The 23,306-nt window shown below is 32.5% G+C and overlaps 2 protein-coding genes across 9 annotated transcripts in view; one reads left to right on the top strand and one right to left on the bottom strand.

Annotated features, from left to right (window-relative positions):
* The window catches only part of LOC145329866 (uncharacterized), a 241,850-nt gene that overhangs the window by 206,423 nt on the left and 12,121 nt on the right, over nt 1-23,306 (bottom strand). The gene's annotated exons all lie outside the window — the stretch shown is intronic.
* On the top strand, nt 1,227-21,950 carry LOC145329869 (beta-1,4-glucuronyltransferase 1-like). 2 transcript variants are annotated; one of them, XM_080174315.1, is made up of 17 exons: nt 1,227-1,423; nt 3,246-3,285; nt 4,596-4,649; nt 5,048-5,124; nt 7,216-7,288; nt 8,584-8,655; nt 13,622-13,717; nt 14,416-14,483; nt 15,409-15,474; nt 15,679-15,768; nt 16,436-16,475; nt 17,083-17,133; nt 17,454-17,545; nt 18,192-18,313; nt 19,904-19,956; nt 20,579-20,665; nt 21,597-21,950. In XM_080174315.1, the coding sequence occupies exons 1-17, from the start codon at nt 1,347-1,349 to the stop codon at nt 21,711-21,713; spliced, it is 1,275 nt and encodes a 424-aa protein (XP_080030441.1). In that variant the 5' UTR covers nt 1,227-1,346; the 3' UTR covers nt 21,714-21,950. The 2 variants fall into 2 exon arrangements, with proteins under 2 accessions (XP_080030441.1, XP_080030442.1); XM_080174316.1 differs by lacking the exon at nt 3,246-3,285 and having other exon boundaries at nt 1,245-1,423; nt 21,597-21,947.

Genomic DNA, 23,306 nt, shown 5'->3' with positions numbered 1-23,306 from the left:
TTTAGATTTCAAACTTTGCAAGGTGATTCCTGTAGTAGTTAGGTACGATTTAGAAAGCGTAGCAACTCTATAATCATTACCAGAATGTTCGTACGTCCATTTTAAACATGTTGATTTTTCTACTTTTTTAACAACAAATTTTTATGTGATCTAATTATCCGTTTGATCTGATTTTTTGTATATTGATTCCTAGGACAACAAAGAACAATATTCTAAGCGAAGCAACTTTATAATCAAGTCCTAAAAATGTAAGTATGTCCATAAACATTATCCTGTATCAAACAGTTTTTCAACAAATTTAGTTACAATTTTGCTTCGACTCTTATACATTTATATTCTGATTATTCAGTTCAGACACTATACAAGTGTTAATGTCCGTTTGTCCTACCGTTTCATTGCTTCGCTTTTATGGATGTTGTCATCCTTGTTTTGTAGCAAAGATGTCCGTCCGAGATTTCGAATTTTGTGGACCTATCGTTAATTTAAGCATGTTACAATTGTCCTTACAATTTCAAACTTTGCTTGATGATTCCTATATTAGTTAGGTACGAGTTAGAAAGCGACGCAACTTTTTAATAGTTCTCAGAAAGTAAAAAACATATGCTGATTTTTAATTTTTTTGAAACTTTTTGTATAGTATAATTATCCTATTCACCTAAAGTTTGAAACAGTGATTCCTAGAACAAATTGATAAAATATTTTAAGCAAAAAATTGTTGTTATAAAGTTTTTAAAAAAACAAGTTATAAATGGACATATGGACATTCTTGTAAGGATTATAGAGCTGCTACACTTTCTTAATCGTCCCTAACTATTACATGAATCACCATGCAAAGTTTGAAATCGATAGGGAAATTCTAACATGTCTAAATTAACGAAAAAAGCTAACCATTACGGACGTACGGACCAACCCTAATTATGGGAAAACGTCGCTTTTAATAAACTGATTTGTTACCTGAGCTCCTTCTCATCCACAACCAGCCACTCCTATGTTCTATTTTGTTTTACCAACCTGGTCGTTCTCTCTCCAAAGAAGATGTCTTCTTTCTTGCTCTCTCTATATCTATCCTTATCGCCCTCCCTCCTTCTCTATCTCTCTCTCTCTCTCTCTCTCTCTCTCTCTCTCTGTATGTCTATCCGTATTAACCTACCTCCCTCTCACTTTTCTCTCTTTTTATCTCTCTTGTCCCAGCCTAGGTCGCTGGTTCTTGCCGTTTGCGCCCATTGTTGACCTTGTTTGCGCGCGCACACACAACATAAGCGCACTTATGCTTCCTTATTAGCTTATTTTTGCGCTATATATATACGCTTACAGTTTTGCACTTTAGTTTTGCAAAGTTATTTAAAATGTATAGGATTTCTGCGAGACTATTTTTGTTTTCATCCTTCCTAACTTGTTGGTCTCTATTTGTTATGTTTTTAAGGTATAATTAATCTTATCTCCATCAATCTATAATACAAAGTAGAATGATGTCTCTACGTCTGTCCGTCTGACCGTCTGAAGCTTAAGATCTCGGTAACCACTGAATCGATTGGATTCTACTCTTCAGGGGTATAAATCTATTGGTCCTGTGGTGGTTTTAAGCTATTTTCTTAAACTTTGTTTTTTTAAATTCAAAAAGATTGTGAAACCTTCCTTCTCCTGTATAGTAGGGGCGAAGCCCCAAAAAGGCTAATGGCAAAGAAATTTTTAAAAACATTAAAAAAGAGAAAAAATTTGAAGGTTTTAGAAAATATAAATTAATATAAATAAATATAAAAATTTACAACAAGTTTTAAAGAGTTATAAAATGTTATAAAGAGTTATAAAATGTTATAAAGAGTTATAAAAAGTTATAAAGTACAGAAAATATCTAATGAAAATGTAAACAATTTTTTTTTTTTAATTTTCCCCTGAACCTTTAGGGAAACAGCCCCTAGAGGCTAGGAGCGAAGCCGCTAGTCCTTATAATAAAGTAAAAGGATTTCTATTTGTCTGTGTGTTTGTACCGAAGGATCTCGCTAATCGCTGAACCGATCGGGTTCTCCTTAACAGGGTAGCTTCTCATAGGTCCCGGAAAGGTTTATAACTATTTTGGGGGAGGGTACCACCACCCTCATAAGAGAAATCGCCCCTAGAAAAAAATGCCCCCCCCCCATTTAAATTTTTTTAAACTAAAAATAAAAATGAGATGGCCGGGGGGGCATCGCTAACCGCTGAACCGATATGGTTCTCTTCATAGTGGAGCTCCATAGGGGTCTCGGGATGGTTTTAGGCCAATTTATTTTTATAAAAATGTCGGGGTATGGTTTAAAGCTATTTTTCTTTTCTTCCATATACCTTCCCATATCGAGCCTAGATGCTAGGGGCGCAGTCGCTAGTACTTTATATTCCTCTATATTCACAATAGCTTCTCCCATAGCTTAAAGGGGAATTAACAGAAACTTAGGGATGAAGATAGGGAAGCGAAGCTATACTACAAGTCGGGTAAAGTAAAGGCGTCCTACATATACATATATTTAGTGAAGCTAATTTTTCTTATGACATTATTGACAGTTGTCAGTGGATAACAAAATGAAAACTAATAAGCAGCAAAAAAGAATTTGTTTCGTGAATTTCTTTTCTTTTTTGTTGACAATTAATATAAAACCATACGATAGAAATGGTTTTGGTATTGATGTTTAGAATTGGTTTTAAATCAGCAGAAATTAATTAGATTTGGAATTAAACTAGAAGGATATATTATCAAATAAAATGATGTTAAAATTTTATTAAAGTATCTTTAAAAGCAAAGCTTTTCTATAATTAGGGTCGGTCCGTCCGTAACAGATAGCTATTTGTTAATTTAGATATGTTAAATTTTCAAACTTTGCATGATGATTCCTATAAGAGTAAGGTACGAGCTAGAAAGCAATCTTATAATCGTTAACAGAAACCCTGTACGTCCATTTTAAACATGTTGCTTTTTAACAACAAATTTTTATGTGATAAAATTATCCGATTGGTCTGATTTTTGTAATACTGATTCCTAGGACAACTAAGAACATTGTTATAAGCGAAGCATCTCTATAATCAAGTCCTAAAATGTAAGTATGTCCTTAAACAATATCCTGTATTAAAGCAGTTTTTCAACAGATCTTCGTTCGACTTTAATGCATGTATATTCTGATTATTCAATTCTTACACTCTACTCAAGTGTTAATGTTCGTTTGTCCCACCATTTCAGAGCTTCGCTTTTATGGATGTTGTCATCCTTGTTTGTTTAGTCATACATGCTATTCAGTAGATGATTCTGTATCCTTAAAGGTGATTAGTTATTTATTTCTTAAGGCTTCAAAATAATGAGAACAACATCCATAAAAGCAAAAACTAAAACTAAAATAAAAAGATAATATTAAGTACATTATTTTTGACACCTTAAATGTATTGATTTGAAGGATTGCTTTGCTCCAAATATTATGAGAATATACAAAATCTTTTAATGGATCTAATTGCATTTAAAGGGGGCAAAATAAAATTGACCTTTTTGATCATTCTTTGATAAATAGCTTTGGATAAAACAATTATGCCAAGTTTAAGTGCAATAGGATAGCTCTTTCTTACATAAAAATACAATAGAGCCACCAGTATCTGTTGTATGAATGTATTATATAGACCTGAAAAGGGATCTAAAGGTATAAGACAATTGCCGATAAAGTGGTGTACATCTCCAATGGTAATACTCAAAATTCTGTACATTACATTTATGGGTGAAACGTTTTGGACACCCTAAATGAACCTATCAATCAAATTCAATAAAAGTGTCCAGGGTTGTTAAGCCAATGAATAAGAAAACCTTATAATAATACTTTGGAAGACTAGTGCAGTAAACAGCACAATGTCCCCTTTCTCGCTGAGCCCTGATTCTCTAAAGTTAGGATTCAGATACACATTAAGATTGGAGATGAGAATGCTTTGACTTGGTAACTTTACAAAGTGTCTCAAAAATCAGCCATGTAACCTCATAAAAATTTGTAAATATCTATTTCTTTTTTAGGGGTTTTCTTTCCAACTTCCTCTCATCTCCCTCATTTTTATGACGTCACATGGCTGATTTTTGAGACACTTTGTATACTTATAGTTACTTTTGCTTGGCCAAGCTTTGCGAACAGCTATGAGACTTCTATATTACATTATAAGAAGATGATCCGGAATTTGCAAACACTTGACTATATCCTGTTAAACTGTATGACGTTGTGGACGTAGTAACACCCAGCTCATACCAATAACGAAATTAATTCGGAAGAAAATCACGAAACCTATACGTGTTTTTCAGCTGTCGTTGGGGGACAACACATCGTAAAATTTTTTTTGTCAGAAAGGTTAAAAATCAATATGTTTTAAATGGACATAAGGACATTCTTGTAACGAATATAGAGTTGCTAGGCTTTCTAAATCGTAACTATTTAAATATTATGGCAATCATCAAACCAAGTTTGAATTTGATAGGAAAATTCAAACAAGTCTAAATTTACAGAAAGAGCTAACCGTTACGGACGGACAAACATACCTTAAAGCTTAACTTTTAAAAAGTGATAGGCATAAAATCAAGGTATTTAAACCTTTTCTTTGTATAGAATACCAAAGTACTTCCAAAAGTGGTAACTGATACAGAAACACTACAAATAAAGGTTTATTTTTTATCCATTTTATATGCACTTTTTGATAGTAAAAAATGTATGTATTGACCGCTCATAAACTTTTTTTTAAAATGCAATATTTGGAGCTAAAAATTATAAAATTTTGCAACAAAAATGTTAGTCAACACCAGACTATTAAAAGTTCACGAAATTCACTAAATTATTAATTTATAATAGTTATTTCTTTCATCGTATTATAAACCGCTTTCCGCGGATATAGAATGTACAATTATAAGATTAAAACCAGTTTTTTAGCCCGCGCCTTTTATATTCGTAGAAAGCGGTTTATAATACTATGCTAGACATAGTTTTTTTCGTATGGATGAGAACCGGTTCCTATCCACCGGATTCGAATGAATACGAGAAAATAAATTCTGCTTGTTTTTAAGGATTTTTCTCTGGGACGGAGGGATTTTTCTGGCCAATTTGCTATTTTCGACCACGTTATAGTGGGTGAAAATTTCAGGTGCAATATTTAATTTCAGATTCTTTTCTTTAAAAGCATAGCAAAAAAGGCGAAGCTCTTTATAGTGCCTATAAAAATGACATCATACAATCAGGGGCGTCCAAGCTTTTTTTTTTTGGGGGGGGTAAAAAATTTTAGGGGGGGGGTAATTCATGTTTGGGGGGTGTAAAATGGCGCGCGAAGCGCGCCAAAAATTTTTTTTACCCCCCCCAAAATTTTTACCCCGGGGGTAAAATTTGATTGGGGGGGGTAATTACCCCCCCTAAAGTCTGTTGGGGGGGGTAAATACCCCCCCAAAATCTGTTGGGGGGGGTAATTACCCCCCCCAAAACCAATTTACCCCGGGGGTAAAATTTTTGGGGGGGGTAATTTAATTATGTAAAAAAAGCACCTACCTAATCTATTAAGTTAATAAGTACTATCCTATAACATAAAGTAGTAAGTAAGGTTTATTTGACTATAGCTTCAGATTTCATTACTTTTAATACTGAGTTCTCCTTTTTAGGAAAGCTTCACATAGATCCCATGATGGTTCCACACTATTATAGGTCAATTCTTTGAGTGGTTTTAGGCTATTTTTCTCCTCCCTTTTTACCCTTTAGAAAACACGAGTTCTTAGATGCTAAGGGCGCCACTACTATTCAAATATATAGTAGTATCTCATTCTTTAGAACATTTCAATACAATACTCACTAACCAATAAACCAATATGATTATACTTTAAAGTGAAGCGTCTTATAGGTCCTGGTAAGTTTTATAACTAGTTTTGAGACACCCTGACATCCTCCCAAAAGAAATCGCCTATAGAAATTCTTTTTCATTATTTAATGAAATATTTAATTTAGTTAGGTATCTATTTTATGGAATCTTCAGTGCTTTACAATTACATCATAGATCCCCGGGATGGTTTTAGCCCTTATAAAGGCCCAAGCAAATAAAACATGATCAAACTATTAAATTTTTTGTTATCATGGTTAAGAACTGTTTTAACTGGTTGGACTATATTGGGGTATAGTCCCTTTTGTGGCAACGCTCTTTAAGGGGCGTTTCTTCGTTTTTTTCACACAAGCTTCTCTCCTATTTCTAGCCCCTGCGGGGGGCCAATTGCTTAACCATGTGGGGCAATCACCTAAACCAATATAACCTATCCTAAAATAAACTATCAGTAAAATTTTTGTTTAAGAACATTCAATTTGGGGGGGGTAAATACCCCCCCCAAAAAATTTTTTTTAAAGAACATTTATTTTTTGGGGGGGGTAATTACCCCCCCCCCAAAATGGTTTGGGGGGGGTAAATACCCCCCCAAAAATCGTTGGGGGTGCCTACGGCACCCCCAAGGTAGGGGTAATTTTTATTTGGGGGGGGTATTGTTCACAAAATTTTGGGGGTGCCTACGGCAACCCCAAAATCGTTTGGGGGTGCCAAATGGCCCATTACCCCCCCCCTTGGACGCCTATGCATACAATACAAATTACAAATACACAGACTAAATTACAAATGGCAGGCCAGTTTACACTTTAATTGGCTTAATGGAAAGCCAGTATGACGTTTTTTTACAGGCACTATAAAAAGAGGTTTATCATTGAGAAATACCGTCTTTTTCTTAGGATGGTGCTGCTTATATTTCATAGGACCATATTTTCCCGTTTGTCTGTCTAACCGATTATCTTACAGAGCTGGATCTTTAAATCATTTTAGTGGTGAGCCAGATCGGGGTGGGCTGAATTTCAGCCAATCACAGCGCAGCATTTTACAATTATGAGATCAAAAACACTGGTTTTAATCTTATGATTGTGAAATGTTGTGCTCTCCTTGGTGGAAAGTTGGCTCACCCCGATCTGGCTCACCACTAAAATGATTTAAAGATCCAGCTCAGGACAAATAAAAAACGGATTTATATATTTAAGGGAAGAGTGGGAAGTGTAGCCTCCACTTTCAATCTAAATATTAAAAAGTAAAAAAAAACTGTTCAACGGTTAATGAGATCCTTAACTACACACACACACACACACACACACACACACACACACACACACACACACACACAGATAGACATTCTGTTACTTTTATATAAGGATGATATTTTTTTAGAATGTTAAGAGATAGATACAATATTACTGTGGCAACTCAAGCCTCATTTGATAGGCTTATTGATATAATACAGGTATGTTTTCTTCCTTAAACCAATTTCAGATTTAAATCAGACAAAATAAAAGATGATATGGAGCATGGTCTTTATCTTTACTTATCTAAACAAGGATGACAACATCCATAAAAGCGAAGCTCTGAAACGGTAGAACAAACGGAGATTAACACTTGTATAATGTCAGAACTGAATAATCAGAATGCGAATGTATAAGAGTCAAAGCAGAATTGTAAGTAAATTTGTTAAAAAACTGCTTGATACAGGATAATGATTATGGACATACTTACATTTTTAGGACTTGATTATAGAGTTGTTTCGCGCTTATAATATTGTACCTTGTTGTCCCAAGAATCAGTATACCAAAAATCAGACCAATCGGATAATTAGGTCACATACAAATTTGTTGTTAAAAATGTAAAAAAAAATCAACATGTTTAAAATGGACGTACGGACATTCTGGTAATGATTATAGAGTTGCTACGCTTTCTAACTCGTACCTAACTATTACAGGAATCACCATGCAAAATTTAATATCGATAGGACAATCCTAACATGCCTAAATTAACGACAAAAGCTATTTAAAAAAGTAAAAAAATCAACATGTTTAAAATGGACGTACGGACATTTTGGTAATGATTATAGAGTTGCTACGCTTTCTAAATCGTACCTAACTACTAAAGGAATCACCATGCAAAATTTGAAATCGATAGGACAATTCTAACATGTATAAATTAACGAAAAAAGCTATCCGTGACGGACGGACAGACGGACCGACCCTAATTATAGAAAAGCTTCGCTTTTAAAAATATTGTTTTATCCGGCCCATTTATTGGCCAATCCATGATTTTATTAAATTTGACTTGGCGGCAGGATTACCAAATTGAAAGTCTCTATTTATAACTTAATTTGTGATGAGACTCGAAATGTTCAACCCACCGACAGATAGCGGAGGTATTTACGAAGGCAAGAAAACTCACTGATTATTAAATGTTATCCTTATACCAAAGTAACAGGATGTTTGTCTGTGTGTTTGTGTGTTTTACCGAAGGATCTCGCTAAACGCTGAACCAATCGGGTTCTCCTTAACATAATAGCTTCTCATAGGTTCCGGGAAGGTTTATAACTATTTTGGGGGAGGGTAACACCACCCTCCTAAGAGAAATCACAAAAAAAAATTTAAAAAAGCAACATAGATAGGTATCGTATTATCAAAAAAAAACATTTACAGTGCGACTAGAGGAATCTAGGCGCGTATCCACTAGTAAATTAAATTTTAACAAAAGTATTAAGATTAACATATAGTACATTTGTAGTTATCTAAAAGTTGGGACGGACCTATGTCAGTAGCTATTTTCATCATTGATATTGAATTCTCTGCAATTAAGGTAAAGCAATAGGATTTTAAATTCCTTTCTCGTATTCATTCGAATCCGGTGGATAGGAACCGGTTCTCATCCATACGAAAAAACTATGCCTAGCATCGTATTATATCCAGCTTTCTACGAATATAAAAATGTACAATCATAAGATTAAAACCAGTTTTTTTAGCCCGTGCTTTCGGCACCTCGGGGCTAAAAAATCTGGTTTTAATCTTATAACTGTACATTCTATATCCGCGAAAAGCCGTTTATAATACGATGCGAGAAATAACTTTTGATTGAATGAAACTTGAAGTGTCCACAACAGGTAATTTTCTTTGGAGATCATTTTAGATATTTAGTATGTGTGTAAAGAATTAAAAAATAGTCTTCTTTTTCGTTTAATTTCAATGTAACATATATCTAAACAAGGATGACAACATCCATAAAATCGAAGCACTGAAACGGTAGGACAAACGGACACTAACACTTGTATAGTGTCAGAACTGAATAATCAGAATATAAATGTATAAATGTTGAAGCAAAATTGTAAGTAAAATTGTTCAAAAACTGCTTGATACAGAATAATGTTTATGGATATATGTACTTACATTTTTACGACTTGATTATATAGTTGCTTCGCTTAAAACATTGTACTTTGTTGTCCCAAGAATCAGTATACCAAAAATCAGATCAATCGGATCATTAGATTACATAAAAATTTGTTGTTAAAAAGTAAAAAAATCAACATGTTTAAAATGGACGTACGGACATTCTGGTAATGATTATAGAGTTGCTACGCTTTATAAATCGTACCTAACTACTACAGGAATCACCATGCAAAATTTGAAATCAATGGGACAATTCTAACATGCCTAAATTAGCGAGAAAAAAAAGCTATCCGTTACGGACGGACGGACGCACGGACGGACCTATCCTAATTATAGAAAAGCTTCGCTTTTAAAAAAATAACTCTATGTATATTTAGCCATCAAGATTATATAGAACAGCATGCTGCGTTGCTTAAAGTATATTTCATAAAAAGTTTATGAAATATTTATCTTATCTCACAAGCTATAAGTGTAACGTATAGATACTTTAAAGATTTACTTAAAAATAAGATTTTATATTTTTTCAGTTTTAAAAGTATATTTTTTTGTTTTATTCATTAGTTTCATGATTTACACCAACCAGGGAATTTGAAGGGACAAGACAATAGCTAATAAATCGATGTATATCCCCAATGATGATATATACAATTAACACTTCTGTATTCTGTAAATTATAATTATGTTGAAACGTTTGAACAACTTTATAAACTAACCAATTAAATTCAATAAAAAGTCTTCAAAGTTGTTAAGCCAACGATTTAGAAAACATTATTATCAAACTTTGGGGACTAGTGTAATAAACAGGCTATTATCCCCTCCCATCCTGTTACCTACAAACCATATCTATTTATCAACCTTAAAAATGTAATTTTGTTAAACCCCCCTCCTTTTGCTAGGCCGAACTAGTAGTTGACTAGTTTTACAATGAAAATTCACCATTTTCCTAATATATTAAAATGCCCCCTCCCTCCCCCCATACCTCTAAAGAATTAGTATATTATAGAACTCTTATTGTGACAAATCGAATAACATGAAAGGATAGATGATTAATCCTTAATAGTATTTGCATTTTTAAAGCCAGTTTCAAGTTATAGTATAGACAGAAAAAATGGTCTTAAAACCAATAAATAATGGATCCCTAAAATATCATATTAATCCTATAAATCTGTAGCTGAGTTATTTAAATAGTTAAATTTTAATAGACTAAGGGCCTTTGCGTATGTAAAAAAAATAGGCTAAAACCACCAGATATATAAATAATTTTCCATATAAACATTTTCTTATTCGTTGGTTTAACAACTTTGGGGCCAAATAATGAATTTTGATTGTTTTTTTTTTCATTAAGCTAAGTGTCCAATCGTGTCAACCAGTAATTGTAATCAACAGAAGGGGTAATTTTGTGTATAATCATTGGGGATATACATCAATTTATCGTCCATTGTCTTATCGCCTTAGATTCCTGTCATATTCGGTAATTCACTATTGCAAATTTTGTGATATTTTGGTAGGGATCTTGTATAAAGGTGTGGCAAACTAGATTTATTTTTTGCAAACCTAAAATACATATTTACCAGGGCTGTTGGGGATAATTGCTGATTTAATTCAATCATTGTTTAATATTGTTTCTTTTGTAATACTTATATTGAAGTAACAGAATCTCTGTGTGTCTCTTTCTGTTTGTACCGATGGATCTCGCTCACCGCTGAACCGATACGGTTTTCCTCCTTTACAACAACGTAGATTGAAAAGAAAACATTTAACTTTTTGATAGAGGCCTCTAGGGGAAAACCCTCTAGTTAAAGATTTAAGCCATATATCAAGTTTTGATAGCTTGTCGGTAAAATGTCAGTTATGGCCATTTAATTCAATGTCTAATACATTAATAGTCAACTTTTTAACCAGGGATCTAAAGGGATACGACAATGGCAAATCGATGTATATCCTCCATAATGATACATCAATTTAACCCTTCTGTAGATTGCAATTATTGGTTGAAACTTTTAGACACTCAACTTATTAAATGAAGTCATCAAAATTCAAATTTAGTCCACAAAGTTGTTAAGCAAACGAATAAGAAAACGTTGTGATATATGTTTTACAAATTTTAAATTATCAAAATTTTCTAAAATTTTCCTATTCCTTCTCTACGTGAGTAATATAATGTTTATTGATTTGCATTTCAGGATTTTTTATAATGATTTAATACCTGCTTAATTTGAAGCATACTCACATTTTTAAAGACTTGATAAAGATGTTGCTTTGCTTACAATATTGTATCAAACCATCTTGGATATCATCATTCCATAAAACCAAGATAATTCGAAAATTAGGAAACCTAAAATATTAAATTGCTATATAAATTTGTGGTAATGATAATATGCAGCAAAGATTTTTAATATGGTACCTCATAAAAAGTTATTGTTTTCTTTTAAGAAAGTTACTTTTGCATCCGTAGAAAAAAAATTTGTAATTAAACCAAATATTTAACATTTAAGCAATTCGCGTAGTTTTTAAAAGCGAAGCTTTTTATAATTAGGGTCAGTCCGTCCGTCCGTAACGGATAGCTTTTTTCGTTAATTTAGGCATGTTAGAATTGTTCTATCGACTTCAAACTTTGAATAATGATTTCTGTAGTAGTTAGGTACAATTTAGAAAGCGTAGCAATGTTACCATAATGTCCGTACGTCCATTTAAAACATGCTGATTTTTAACTTTATAAACAACAATTTTTTATGGGATATTATCATCCGATTGATCAAATTTTTGGAGAACTGATTCCTATTACAATAAGTTACAATTTTATAAGCGAAGCATCTCTATAATCAAGTCCTAAAAATGTCAGTATGTCCTTAAACAGAATTCGGTATTTAAGAAGTTCCGCAACAAATTTACGTATAATTTTGTCAAAACATATGTATCTATATTTTGTATATTCAGTTCTGACACTTCACAAGAGTTAATTTTCGTCTGTCAAGCCGTTTCAGAGCTTTGCTTTTATGTATGTTGTCATCCTTGTTTACTTTTGTGTTGATTAATATTCATGTGATAGAAATGAGTGAAAACGACTTAATTTTGTGAATAACATCAACTGGTGTAAGAATTATGTAAACTACACACAGGAAAACACATTATATAATTTTACTTTATCAAGATTAGAAGTTTTGATAAATTATCAAAAAAAACCTACTTTTTACAATATTGGCGGATACGCCCCTAGCAACGAGGGGCTTTGGCCCAAGAGACTTGATCAACCTGTTTTTGTGTTATTTAAATTTAGAAAGAATATAAAAATAAAATTTTTTGGGGAAATTTTTTTTTTTTTTTTTTTTTGGGGGGGGGGGTTAGTGGTGTCCCACCCCCAAAGAAAATAGCTTAAAACTATCACAGGACCTGGAGGTATATTCCCTGAAGAGTAGAGCCCAATCGGTTCAGTGGTTACTGAGATATTAAGTTTTAGACAGACAGACAGACGGACAGACAGACAGACAGACATCGTACTACTATGTATTATAGATTAGCGGATACGCCCCTAGCAACTATGGGCTCTGCATATGAAGAAGGAGAGAGAGGCTAGAAAAATAGCATAAAACTATCCTAAGATTTAAATCTGAAAACAAAATAGTCTAAAACCACCACAGGACCTATATGAAGCTTACCTCAAATAATGAACCAAATCGGTTCTGTAATTATTGATATCTAAAGCTACAGACAAAAAAAACCTTACTACTTTATATAATAGGACTAGCGGCTACGTCTCTAGAGGCCTCTAGTGGCACTTTAAAATTAAATGGTTTTTTTTTGTTTAAGTCTCTACGATACCTTGTTATGTTGCGTATAAGTTTACAAATATTTAATTTTTTGTGGTTTATCTTGGGAGGGTGGTGGTACCCTACCCCAAAATAGTTATAAACCTTCCCGGCACCTATGAGTTCATATCGGTGCAGCGGTTAGCGAGATCCTTCGGTACAAACATTTTTTTCATTTTTTGCATAATGAAATAGATGAAAAATGGACATAAAAATCAGACTTGAAAAATCATGATTTATTAAACGTCAGACAATAGTTAGAAAAAAAGAATAGATGATGTAACACTTGCATTGTTTTATACAGAATTAATTATCCGCAATTAAAACCGTTTAAGACATGGATTTTCTTAACATATTAAAGTGAATTTGCCTTAAACTACGTCGGAAATCGTTGTAATTGATTTTTTTTTTATCTGTTCTGAAAAGTATTTTAGATAAACGTCTATTATTTTCAATATAAATACTTAATCCTACTATTAGTCTTAGGAGGTTGTTGGTACAAAATAGTTAAAAACCTTCCCTGAAATTTGATGAGTTTAGAGTGTTGTCAAAAAGACACAAATTCTTATTTTTTAGGTTCTGATAGAGTATTTGCGAGAATGTCATAAAAATGTTCGGGAAAATACTGCCTTCAGTTTTATTTATCCATTGGATCACCCTCCTGTCAGTAAGGTTACCTATTTTACTTTTAAAAGTAGTAAGGTTTTTGTTTGTACATTAAGATTTCCAATCCCACTGAATCGAGTTTTCATCTTAGTAAAGCTTCGCATAGGTCCTGGGTTGGTTTAAGCCTTATCTGTTTTAAAGGTTGAATCTTTGATTATTTCCCTCCCCTAAGTACTATAGGCGCATAATCTAACGGTAGAGTTTAAGTTAAAGTCGAGAAAACAAAACATTATTATAACCGGTGTTATCCCATCCCTTATTCTCTTCTCCACTTTTAAGTTGGGGGGGTGACGCAAATTTCAGATCCATGATTTCGCGATTTGAGAAATATTTATTTTTATATTATAGCGAATTAAATAATAGTGCAAGCATCGCTTTTATCTTATGAAGAAAAATCAGCGAAAAACGAGATCTGAAATTTGCGTCACCCTTCAAATATGACGCATGGCCGCTACGACCGCGAGACGCGGCAATAAATTGTCCACTATCGCATAATCTAACATTTATCGAATCGCTATTGGACAAAAAGATACTCTTTAACTTAAGCATGTTTGTATGTCCGACTAAGAACCACAATTAAAAGTGAGATACGTTGTGCATGTGAAGTGTTTATGACCTCTTAAGGTTTGGAGAGGGATTTAGATAACAAAAGCATGTTTTTAGAATGTGTCAAAATCGGACAATAATATAAGTATTTTTTAAAGGATTTTAGTGCTGTTAAAAGTTTGTTTGATTGTGCCAATCCAAAACCACTTGTAGAAGCATTACAAAAGTAAGCACAATATTATTTTTTAAAGCGAAGCTTTTCTATAATTAAGGTCAGTCCGTCCGTACGTCCGTAACAGATAGCTTTTTCCGTTAATTTAGGCAAGTTAGAATTGTCCTATCGATTTCAAATTTTGCATGGTGATTCCTTTAGAAAACGTGGCAACTCTATAATCATTACAAGAATGTCCGTACGTCCATTTTAAACATGTTGATTTTTTTTTACTTTTTTAACAACAAATTTTTATGTGATCTAATCATCGGATTGATCTGATTTTTGGTATGTTGATTCCTGGAACAACAAAGAATAATGTTATAAGCAAAGCAACTCTATAATCAAGTCCTAAAAATGTAAGTATGCCCATAAACATTATCATTATCCTATATCAAACAGTTTTTCAACAAATTTACTTACAATTTTGCTTTGACTCTTATACATTTATATTCTGATTATTCAGTTCTGACACTATACAAGTGTTAATGTCCGTTTGTTCTACCGTTTCAGTGCTTCGCTTTTATGGATGTTGTCATCCTTGTTTTTTTGTTGTAATTTAATTCAGCTGCAAGAGAAAAGTAACCAAACAGACGGACAGAAATCAATAATAGAGTAGCTTTGTAACCTCATACTATGGGGAATGGGTTAATTAATAACAACATAGGGCTAGTCTTTTATATTAGGTCCCAAGGCACTTACATAACAATTATTTTGGCCAATCAACCCTTTGATTACAGAACCTTTGTCTGAAAGTCTAACTTCTAATGCATTCTTACCATTAATTCTGCGCATCTGACATTGCAGCTGTACGTAGAACTTTAGTTATGACGCATCCTGGGCCGAGATTCGAACCGATAAACCTCCCCATCGACGAGTGGATGCGGTTTACTCTATAGTCACTGTTTAAAGTTAACTTTATAAATATAATAATTTTTAGACAAGTGTTCACACCTTTTTATAAGGAATGGAGAGATAAATATAAATATCCACAGAATCATTTAAGGTAAATAGTTCTATAGAAATTTTCTTATGATATTGTTTTTTTATTTTCATTTTATTTAAAATAGCGGCTCAGAACCTAGCATCTAAATATTAAAATGGGTAAGAAGGGGGCAAAAACTTGTCTGTAATACAATTGGCTAAGAGCCGGTTCTAATCCAGCAGATATCAATCGGTTTTGAGGCCCTTACTGTTTTAGTAATTGTAGGAATTTGGCCAGAGAAACAAGTGTGACGGCCTATACGATGTCACTAGACGTGGATATTATTTTCTCACCAGGGGCCACTCAACAATTGAGGTATTAAAAACACCATAAAAACAAGGATGACAACATCTATAAGTAGCGAAGCACTAAAAAATATGTATGGATAAACGGACAGAGTGAGCTATAAAGCATAAGTTGATTTGCTTTATAAAAAAATTGAAAATATGCAAACAAATAGAAAAATATATAAAAACCTTTAATAGTTATTTCTCGCATCGTATTATAAACGGCTTTCCGCGGATATAGAATGTACAAATATGAGATTAAAACTAGTTTTTTTTAGCCCCGAGGTGCCGAAGGCACCGGCTAAAAAAACTGGTTTTAATCTTATGATTGTACATTTTTATATTTGTAGAAAGCTTGATATTATACGATGCTAGACATAGTTTTTTCGTATGGATGAGAACCGGTTCCTTTTCACCGGATTCGAATGAATACGAGAAAAGTATTTTTGTCTTTTAAAGCATAAACACCAGACAGTCGTACAAAAACATGCACATATATCATGAGATTTTTTTATGAAAGTTTCAGCTGTCTTTCTTAAATAGTATCCGAGAAAATCACATTTCCACATAGCACTAGCTGACGGACATACAAAGTGAATTGTAGAGTAGCTTCGCTATTAAAAGTATGTTTTGAACAATAAACAATTTCCCGTAAGAAAGAGTTTTGAAATAATTTTATTTTTTTATATTTGCAGTGATTTTGTTAAAACAGAAGAAGCAAATAAATGTAATAAGGTTGATAAATTGCACATTTTTAAAAGCAAGGCTTTTCTATGATTAGGGTCGGTCCGTCCGAACGTCCGTAACGGATAGCTTTTTTCGTTATTTTAGACATGTTAGAATTGTCCTATTAATTTCAAACTTTGTATGGTGATTCCTATAGTAGTTAGGTACGATTTAGAAACCGAAGCAACTTTATAATCAGTACCAGAATGTCCGTACGTCCATTTTAAACATGTTGATTTTTTTAACTATATTTAACAACAAATTTTTATCTGATCTTATAGTCCGATTGATCTGATTTTTGGTATATTGATCCCTGGAACAACAAAGTATAATGTTATATGCGAAGCAACTCTATAATCAAGTCTTAAAAATGTAAGTACGTCCATAAACATTATGCTGTATCAAGCAGTTTTTCAGCAAATTTACTTACAATTTTGTTTCGGCTCTTATACATTTAAATTCTGATTATTCAGTTCTGACACTATGCAAGTGTTATTGTCCGTTTGTCCTACCGTTTCATTGCTTCGCTTTTATGGATGTTGTCATCCTTTTTTCATTTAAACTTATTTCATATTGTTAAAATGAATCTTTATTTAAAAATTATAATTTTTACTAGTGTGTATTTACATTAGCTGCTTATGAAGTTGAAAGAATACCTAAAAATAAGGTGAGCAAATTAAAAAGTTGTTTTTCTTTAAAAACAAATTATCATTTTAGGGTATTTTTCCGAGGTCTCACCCTATTAATTTTGAGCCTGCAGTAAAATTCACTGTAAAGGAGAATCTTATCGATTTAATGGTTACCGAAATCTTAGGCTGCAGACAGAGAGACAATTCAATAAATCAAAACTAAAATCATTGTTTACATTTTAGATAAATTTAGTGCAGTTATTCTTGTCATAATTTTAGTAGAAACCTTTTTAGTTTTTTGTTAGAATTACGTGGAAAGTGAGAAACTGCGTAGGAACTAACTTTCATCTTTGTTAAGGACGATTTATTATTTCTACTGAAGCAGCAACAAGCTCAACCATTCCATCATGTTATCAATAAACCCTGCCAACATGCCACAAATTTTACCATGTAAGTAATATCAGAGATCAAAGGGATAAGACAATTGCCGATAAATTTATGTACATTTCCAATGATGATATGCAAATTACCCCTTCTGTATATCAAAATTAGTGGTTAAAAAGTTTGAACACCCAACTAACTTAATAAATCAACCAATCTGAATGCACTAGATTCCTCAAAGTTGTTAAGCCAACGAATAAGAAAACGTTAATATAAAACTTTAGGGACTAGTGTAATAAACAGCCTATTGTCCCCTCTTTCTATGAAAAAAATATGGCGTCCCCTTTTTAACAGGTTTGATTCCTAGGTTGAATCGGATCATACTAAAGATCTAAAATGTACTTTAAAAAATCCTTAGAATGTTGAGAATATGGTTTTTAAATCTAAGCGTTGTTGAAAAATTTGCACAAGTTTGATTCAAAGTCATTACTTTGATCAAAAATAATCCAAAATTTCAAAATTTCTTCTGACTTTTTATCTTGTCCAAACCTGCTGAAAATATATGTATGTGACTTTTTGGCTACGAGTTGCTTAGCTTTAAAGATTATTATTAACCCCTTTAATGCACGGTTTTATGAAGATCAGATAACTCTTTCATACCTACAATGCCGTTTAACAAACTTTCATCAACGTTTTAATTAAATTTTTTTTTCAGATTTGAGGAAAGCTTACGCAAGAACTCCATCTTTCAACATCTTTACTCAACATCTGTAGAAATGATCCATACAGCTAAATTTGAATTTCTCTATGAACCATTCTACCTTTCTCTAAACTCAGGTACCATACCATGCAGGGGGGGGGGGAGGGACGGGACATTGGACTGTAAATAAAACTGAGCTGGATCTTTACATCATTTCAATGGTGCGTCAAATCGGGGTGCGCCGAATCTCAGCCAACCACAGCGCGGCATTTCGTAAAATGCTGTGCTCTCATTGGTGGACAGTTGGCTCACCCCGATTTGACGAACCATTAAAAAGATTTAAAGATCCAGCTCTGGTACCCAAAGTATTATATCAACGTTATTTCAATGTTCGATGGCTCAAAAACGTCGGGTACCTATTACTAATAAATTTCTATTGGTTTTGTCAGAACTACTATTGTCTAAACTTTTCAACCATTAATTCTAATCTGCATTTTGTTATTAATCATTAAGGATTTTTATCCATTTACCGTCCATTGTCTTATGCCTTGGTATTGCATTTTTGCCAGAGATGGGTTCTTAAAAAAGAATGCCGCGTTTTTTCGACATCTTTTTAGACATTGATTGATTGAACGAAGATTTCGTCCGTTATTTCTTTGTGCTTCGCTACTTGTTGATGTTGTTATCCTTGTTTCTTTTCATAAAGAGAACATGAAAAATTCCTAACAACATTTTTTGTTCCAGATTCGCGTAATTTCGGTCGCGTTTCAATCAAAGGACAATAAAGCATTTTTTGCTTATTTCTAAAATTCATTACACAAAGTCTTTCTAGGATCCAATAGACCAATGGGAAGGTCCTGTAGGGTCACAACAACAGTTGGTTGTCTCTAACTAAGACATCTTTTTAGACATTGATTGATTCAACGAACACGATATCGTTATACAGAGTATACAACTTAAGCATTCCAAATTTTTAAATTATTATTTTAGCCATTTGTATAATGTCTAATACAGCTCTAAAAAGATGCATTAATTAATATGCAGCAAAAATGAATTGAAGATAATTTGTTTTTCTTCTATGAAGGCTGTACCAACAAAAGCGAATTATACAAATGGCTAAAATAATAATTTCAAAATTTTGAATTCTTAAGTTGTATACTCTGTATAACGATATCGTGTTCGTTGAATCAATCAATGTCTAAAAAGATGTCTTAGTTAGAGACAACCAACTGTTGTTGTGACCCTACAGGACCTTCCCATTGGTCTATTGGATCCTAGAAAGACTTTGTGTAATGAATTTTAGAAATAAGCAAAAAATGCTTTATTGTCCTTTGATTGAAACGCGACCGAAATTACGCGAATCTGGAACAAAAAATGTTGTTAGGAATTTTTCATGTTCTCTTTATGAAAACAAACAAGGATAAAAACATCAACAAGTAGCGAAGCACAAAGAAATCTTGAGTAGATACCCATATGAAGTCTTCACAAGTATGTAGTTATTTAGCAATCCGAGCAAACGGACGGATTACATAATAATGTAGAACAACCCCTTTTGTGAAATTCAAATCCAACTTTTTACTTAAAAATATTTTTTTCTTTCTATTTCTTAAATTTGTATCAAATACAAATATTTTAAAATTAATCTTAATTAAGATATGGTATTTATTTCCATTTTAAACTTAGGAATTAAAATGATAGAAAAGTCACTGATAATTAAACCTATTCAGTGCCAAAATATGAAGAAAGATTTCTTGGTTATGGTTTTACAAGAAATACACAGGTATTTTAAGTACAAGCGTTGTGGAGCCGAAGCCGTTATTTTCTGTGCGGCTCCAGGGTTAACAAAAAAATATCTGGAAAAATAAAAGATTGTTGATACCTTGATTAAACTTAGTGTTTGGGAAACCTTTAATCTCAAAAAATTACTTTTAAAACCCTCAAAAGTAAAAAATAGACTTAGAAAGTTTATTTTTTTAGTTTTTCTTGATTTTAGGCAGGAGCCGGAGCCGTTATTTTTAGAGGCGGCTCCGCAACAAAATCAATCGGCTCCGCATCACTGTTAATAAAGTACGAAACAAAAAATCTCTAAACTTGCTTTGATAGATTGCGACACTTTTTGTACAGTGAATCGTCATAATTTCTTAACCAAATGAGAAGTCGGTACACCAAAAGCGCCACAACGTCAAGTTAAAAACTTTGTAGTAAACTGTATAGTAGTTACAGTAAATCTCTTTACATAAATCCTATTATATGAAGTTCTGATTATTTTTGTTTAGTCAAGTAATAGCATATTTTCAAGTCTTATTACGGATTTTTTTTTCAAAACCATCGACAAAGTTGAGACTAACCAACCTCTTTTAAAAGAGCAGTTGCATTGCCTTAATGATAAAATTTTGTTCCAGACCTACGAGTTGTCTGTTGGGGGATGGAGCTTTAAAATTCTCAGTCCTGTTTATCTTGTCCATTTAGGAATGAAGTCATTAAGTCAGGTAAGAACTTCAGGAGTGTCCCGCAGGGATTAATTAAAATTTTAGAATTAAAATAATATGTAAAGGAGAAGCAAATCCTCATTAGATTTATGATAATCGATGATATCGTACTAAAATTAAAAAGATTTGGGGAATAAGGCCGGACTTGTAAGGCACACAAAAACAGTCTCCCGTTTTGTTTATAAATGAAAAAGTTGGCAATCCGTTTTTGGACCGGTTTCTGATTCTTTCAAAATCCGCTCAAAAATGAATCGGATTAATCCGTGGATTCCGGATTCTTATTTTTTGATGGACTCTAGCAATATTTTAAAGGTCTTTTTAAAAATAAATCATGGGATTAAATTTTACCGGGTATTGAGAAGAATCTAAAGCAGCGTTTTTTCATATTTTCACAGAAGCTTTTCCCCTATTTCTAGACCCTACAGTGGCCAAAATGACTTTGTTAAAACTTAAAATATACATTCCGACCAAAAAACTCAAGACTCTAATTTTAGCCTAACAATTAACAATCCGAATCCGCTATTAATATAACGGATTCCTAAATTGTTTAAAGCCCAATCTTTCCCACTGTGAGGAAGACGATTCCCTTTTCTCCCATCTCTTTTGAAGAGATTTTCTTCTCCCCCCCCCTTCCCTTTTTCTTTTCCCTTTATATGACGTCATATAGGAATCGTCTTCCTCACAGTGGGACAGATTGGGCTTCGTCGTTTTTCGGATTACCAACCCTAATTAAAATATGTGTTTATTTCTTTAGTTTAGGTTGTATTGGGTAATTCTAAATAGTTAGGTCACTGTAGGCATAGGAAAAAAAATAACCTCTCCTTTCCAATTTAATTCTAAAATAAGGAAATAGGGGGCGATTTAATTGCTTGACAGGAACTTTGACCTATAGTCCACTCATTAATAGAAGGACTCTAATTTTTTTCTCTAGGAAAGGCCATTCTGGCGGGTCCAGCAAAACGATGAAAACAGAATAATCTACAAAAAGTTTAAGAATGAGGTACAAGCCAGATATCATACTGTGGAAATAAAAAAAGTTGTTGCATAATAATAATAATATTTATTTTCGGAGTTCTTATTGGTGACAAGATTGCATGTTAATAATAGCCCACTGGGACACCATGGAAACTGTCCCAATTTTGTATAACTTTTGCGGAACATGTTCCAGTTACGTCATATTTTTCTTTCCCGAAAAAGAGAAGGGGGGAAGAAAATCTCTTCAAAAGAGATGGGGAAAACCCCCTTTTCTCCCATCTCTTTTTTCTTCCCCCCTTCCCTTTTTTTTCTTTCTCCCTTCCCTTTTTCGGGAATGAAAAATATGACGTAACTGGAACATGTTCCGCAAAAGTATACAAAATTTGGACAGTTTCCATGGTGTCCCCACTGGCTATCTAGGGCACGGCTGGACCCTCAGATGTCAAAACTTTATTTTAGTGTTTGGCCAAAATGACTTAGCAATTGTATCTGTAAGTACGTCTAATAACACCCTTTGCTATTTTTAAAATCCTAGAAAATTTTTTTTGCAAGAAAATTGCATAAATTCGCAACCTTTTTTAGAACCACTACATAACTCGAGTTTTAAAACTTTTTATATAAAATCCTTTTTACAAAAAATATCAATAATTACTTAAAATTAAACCTGAAAGAAAAAAAATCTCATTACACGTGTTAATTTGCATGTTTTAGGTCTTTTTTTGAGGAAAGTATAACTTCCACATTTTTGACAATAATATATTTTTTTAACATTTCAAAGTAAAATATAATAAAACCTAAACGATTTTTCTTGAATTATCAGTTGAAAATTTCATCAAACATGCAATTTAAGTGATGAAAATTTAATAAAATCATTTTTTGAATATTTAGAATTACCAATTTTCTAGATTTAAAACAAAATGTTAACAAAATTTAAAAACATTCTAATATATAACTTTAAAAATCAATAACATTTTATAAAATGATGTTTTAAAAAATAAATCATTAAAAGGTATTAAAATGCATTTTAAGTTGCTTAAAATTAAAACGAGAATATCTTTTTACACTTTATTCTTTGTAATAGAGATTAATCGTCATTTGCTGAAAATGAAACATATAATAAACTAATTGAATCTTTTTGTGACCATGTTTAAACTTTTTAATTTTTACACTAAGGTGTTTTTTAATGAAAATCTTTGTTGAATTCTCTTTTGCGACAAAAAAAGAAAGGGAATTTTTTACTATTTCTAGGTTATCTTATGTAATTTAAACTATATAATATGAAATAATTTTTAATTGTCTTTCTTTTGAGCCATAAAACACTGTAAAATGTAACATATATGCAAAAATAACAATTTTTTTAATGAATATTATAATATCCTTATATGACATTGCGTCAGAGCTTATTCTTTAGATCATATGTTCATGAAAAGTAGTCATAAACTTGGAGGGTTGCGCTATTTATTAGAATATTAAATAAACTTGAATGGTAAAAATATTAGCATAGCCTTTGTCAATTCAAATGCTTTAGGTATATTATTCGGAAAGTTAGTTAAAAAAGAGAGAATTTGCTGTGTATACTGTTGAAAGACTTTCAAAAATGTAAATTACAAAGCAATCCTAAAAGATCGTGTCGTAGGCGAGTCTAAGTCGGGGGTTTTCTGATAGC

This window comes from Acartia tonsa, chromosome 10 (assembly GCF_053477335.1).
Source record: "Acartia tonsa isolate MP-2025a chromosome 10, ASM5347733v1, whole genome shotgun sequence".
Classification (NCBI taxonomy): Eukaryota; Metazoa; Arthropoda; class Copepoda; order Calanoida; family Acartiidae; genus Acartia; species Acartia tonsa.
This window is presented reverse-complemented; position numbering and strand designations above follow the sequence as displayed.

Excerpts from the sequence above, each read along its gene's own strand:
- LOC145329869 (XM_080174315.1), top strand. The coding sequence starts at position 1,347 with ATGTATAGGATTTCTGCGAGACTATTTTTGTTTTCATCCTTCCTAACT. Across the intron at positions 4,650-5,047 it reads CAGAAACACTACAAATAAAG|GATTTTTCTCTGGGACGGAG; the intron begins GTTTATTTTTTA and ends CTTGTTTTTAAG. Across the intron at positions 7,289-8,583 it reads GGCTTATTGATATAATACAG|TTATCTAAAAGTTGGGACGG; the intron begins GTATGTTTTCTT and ends GTACATTTGTAG.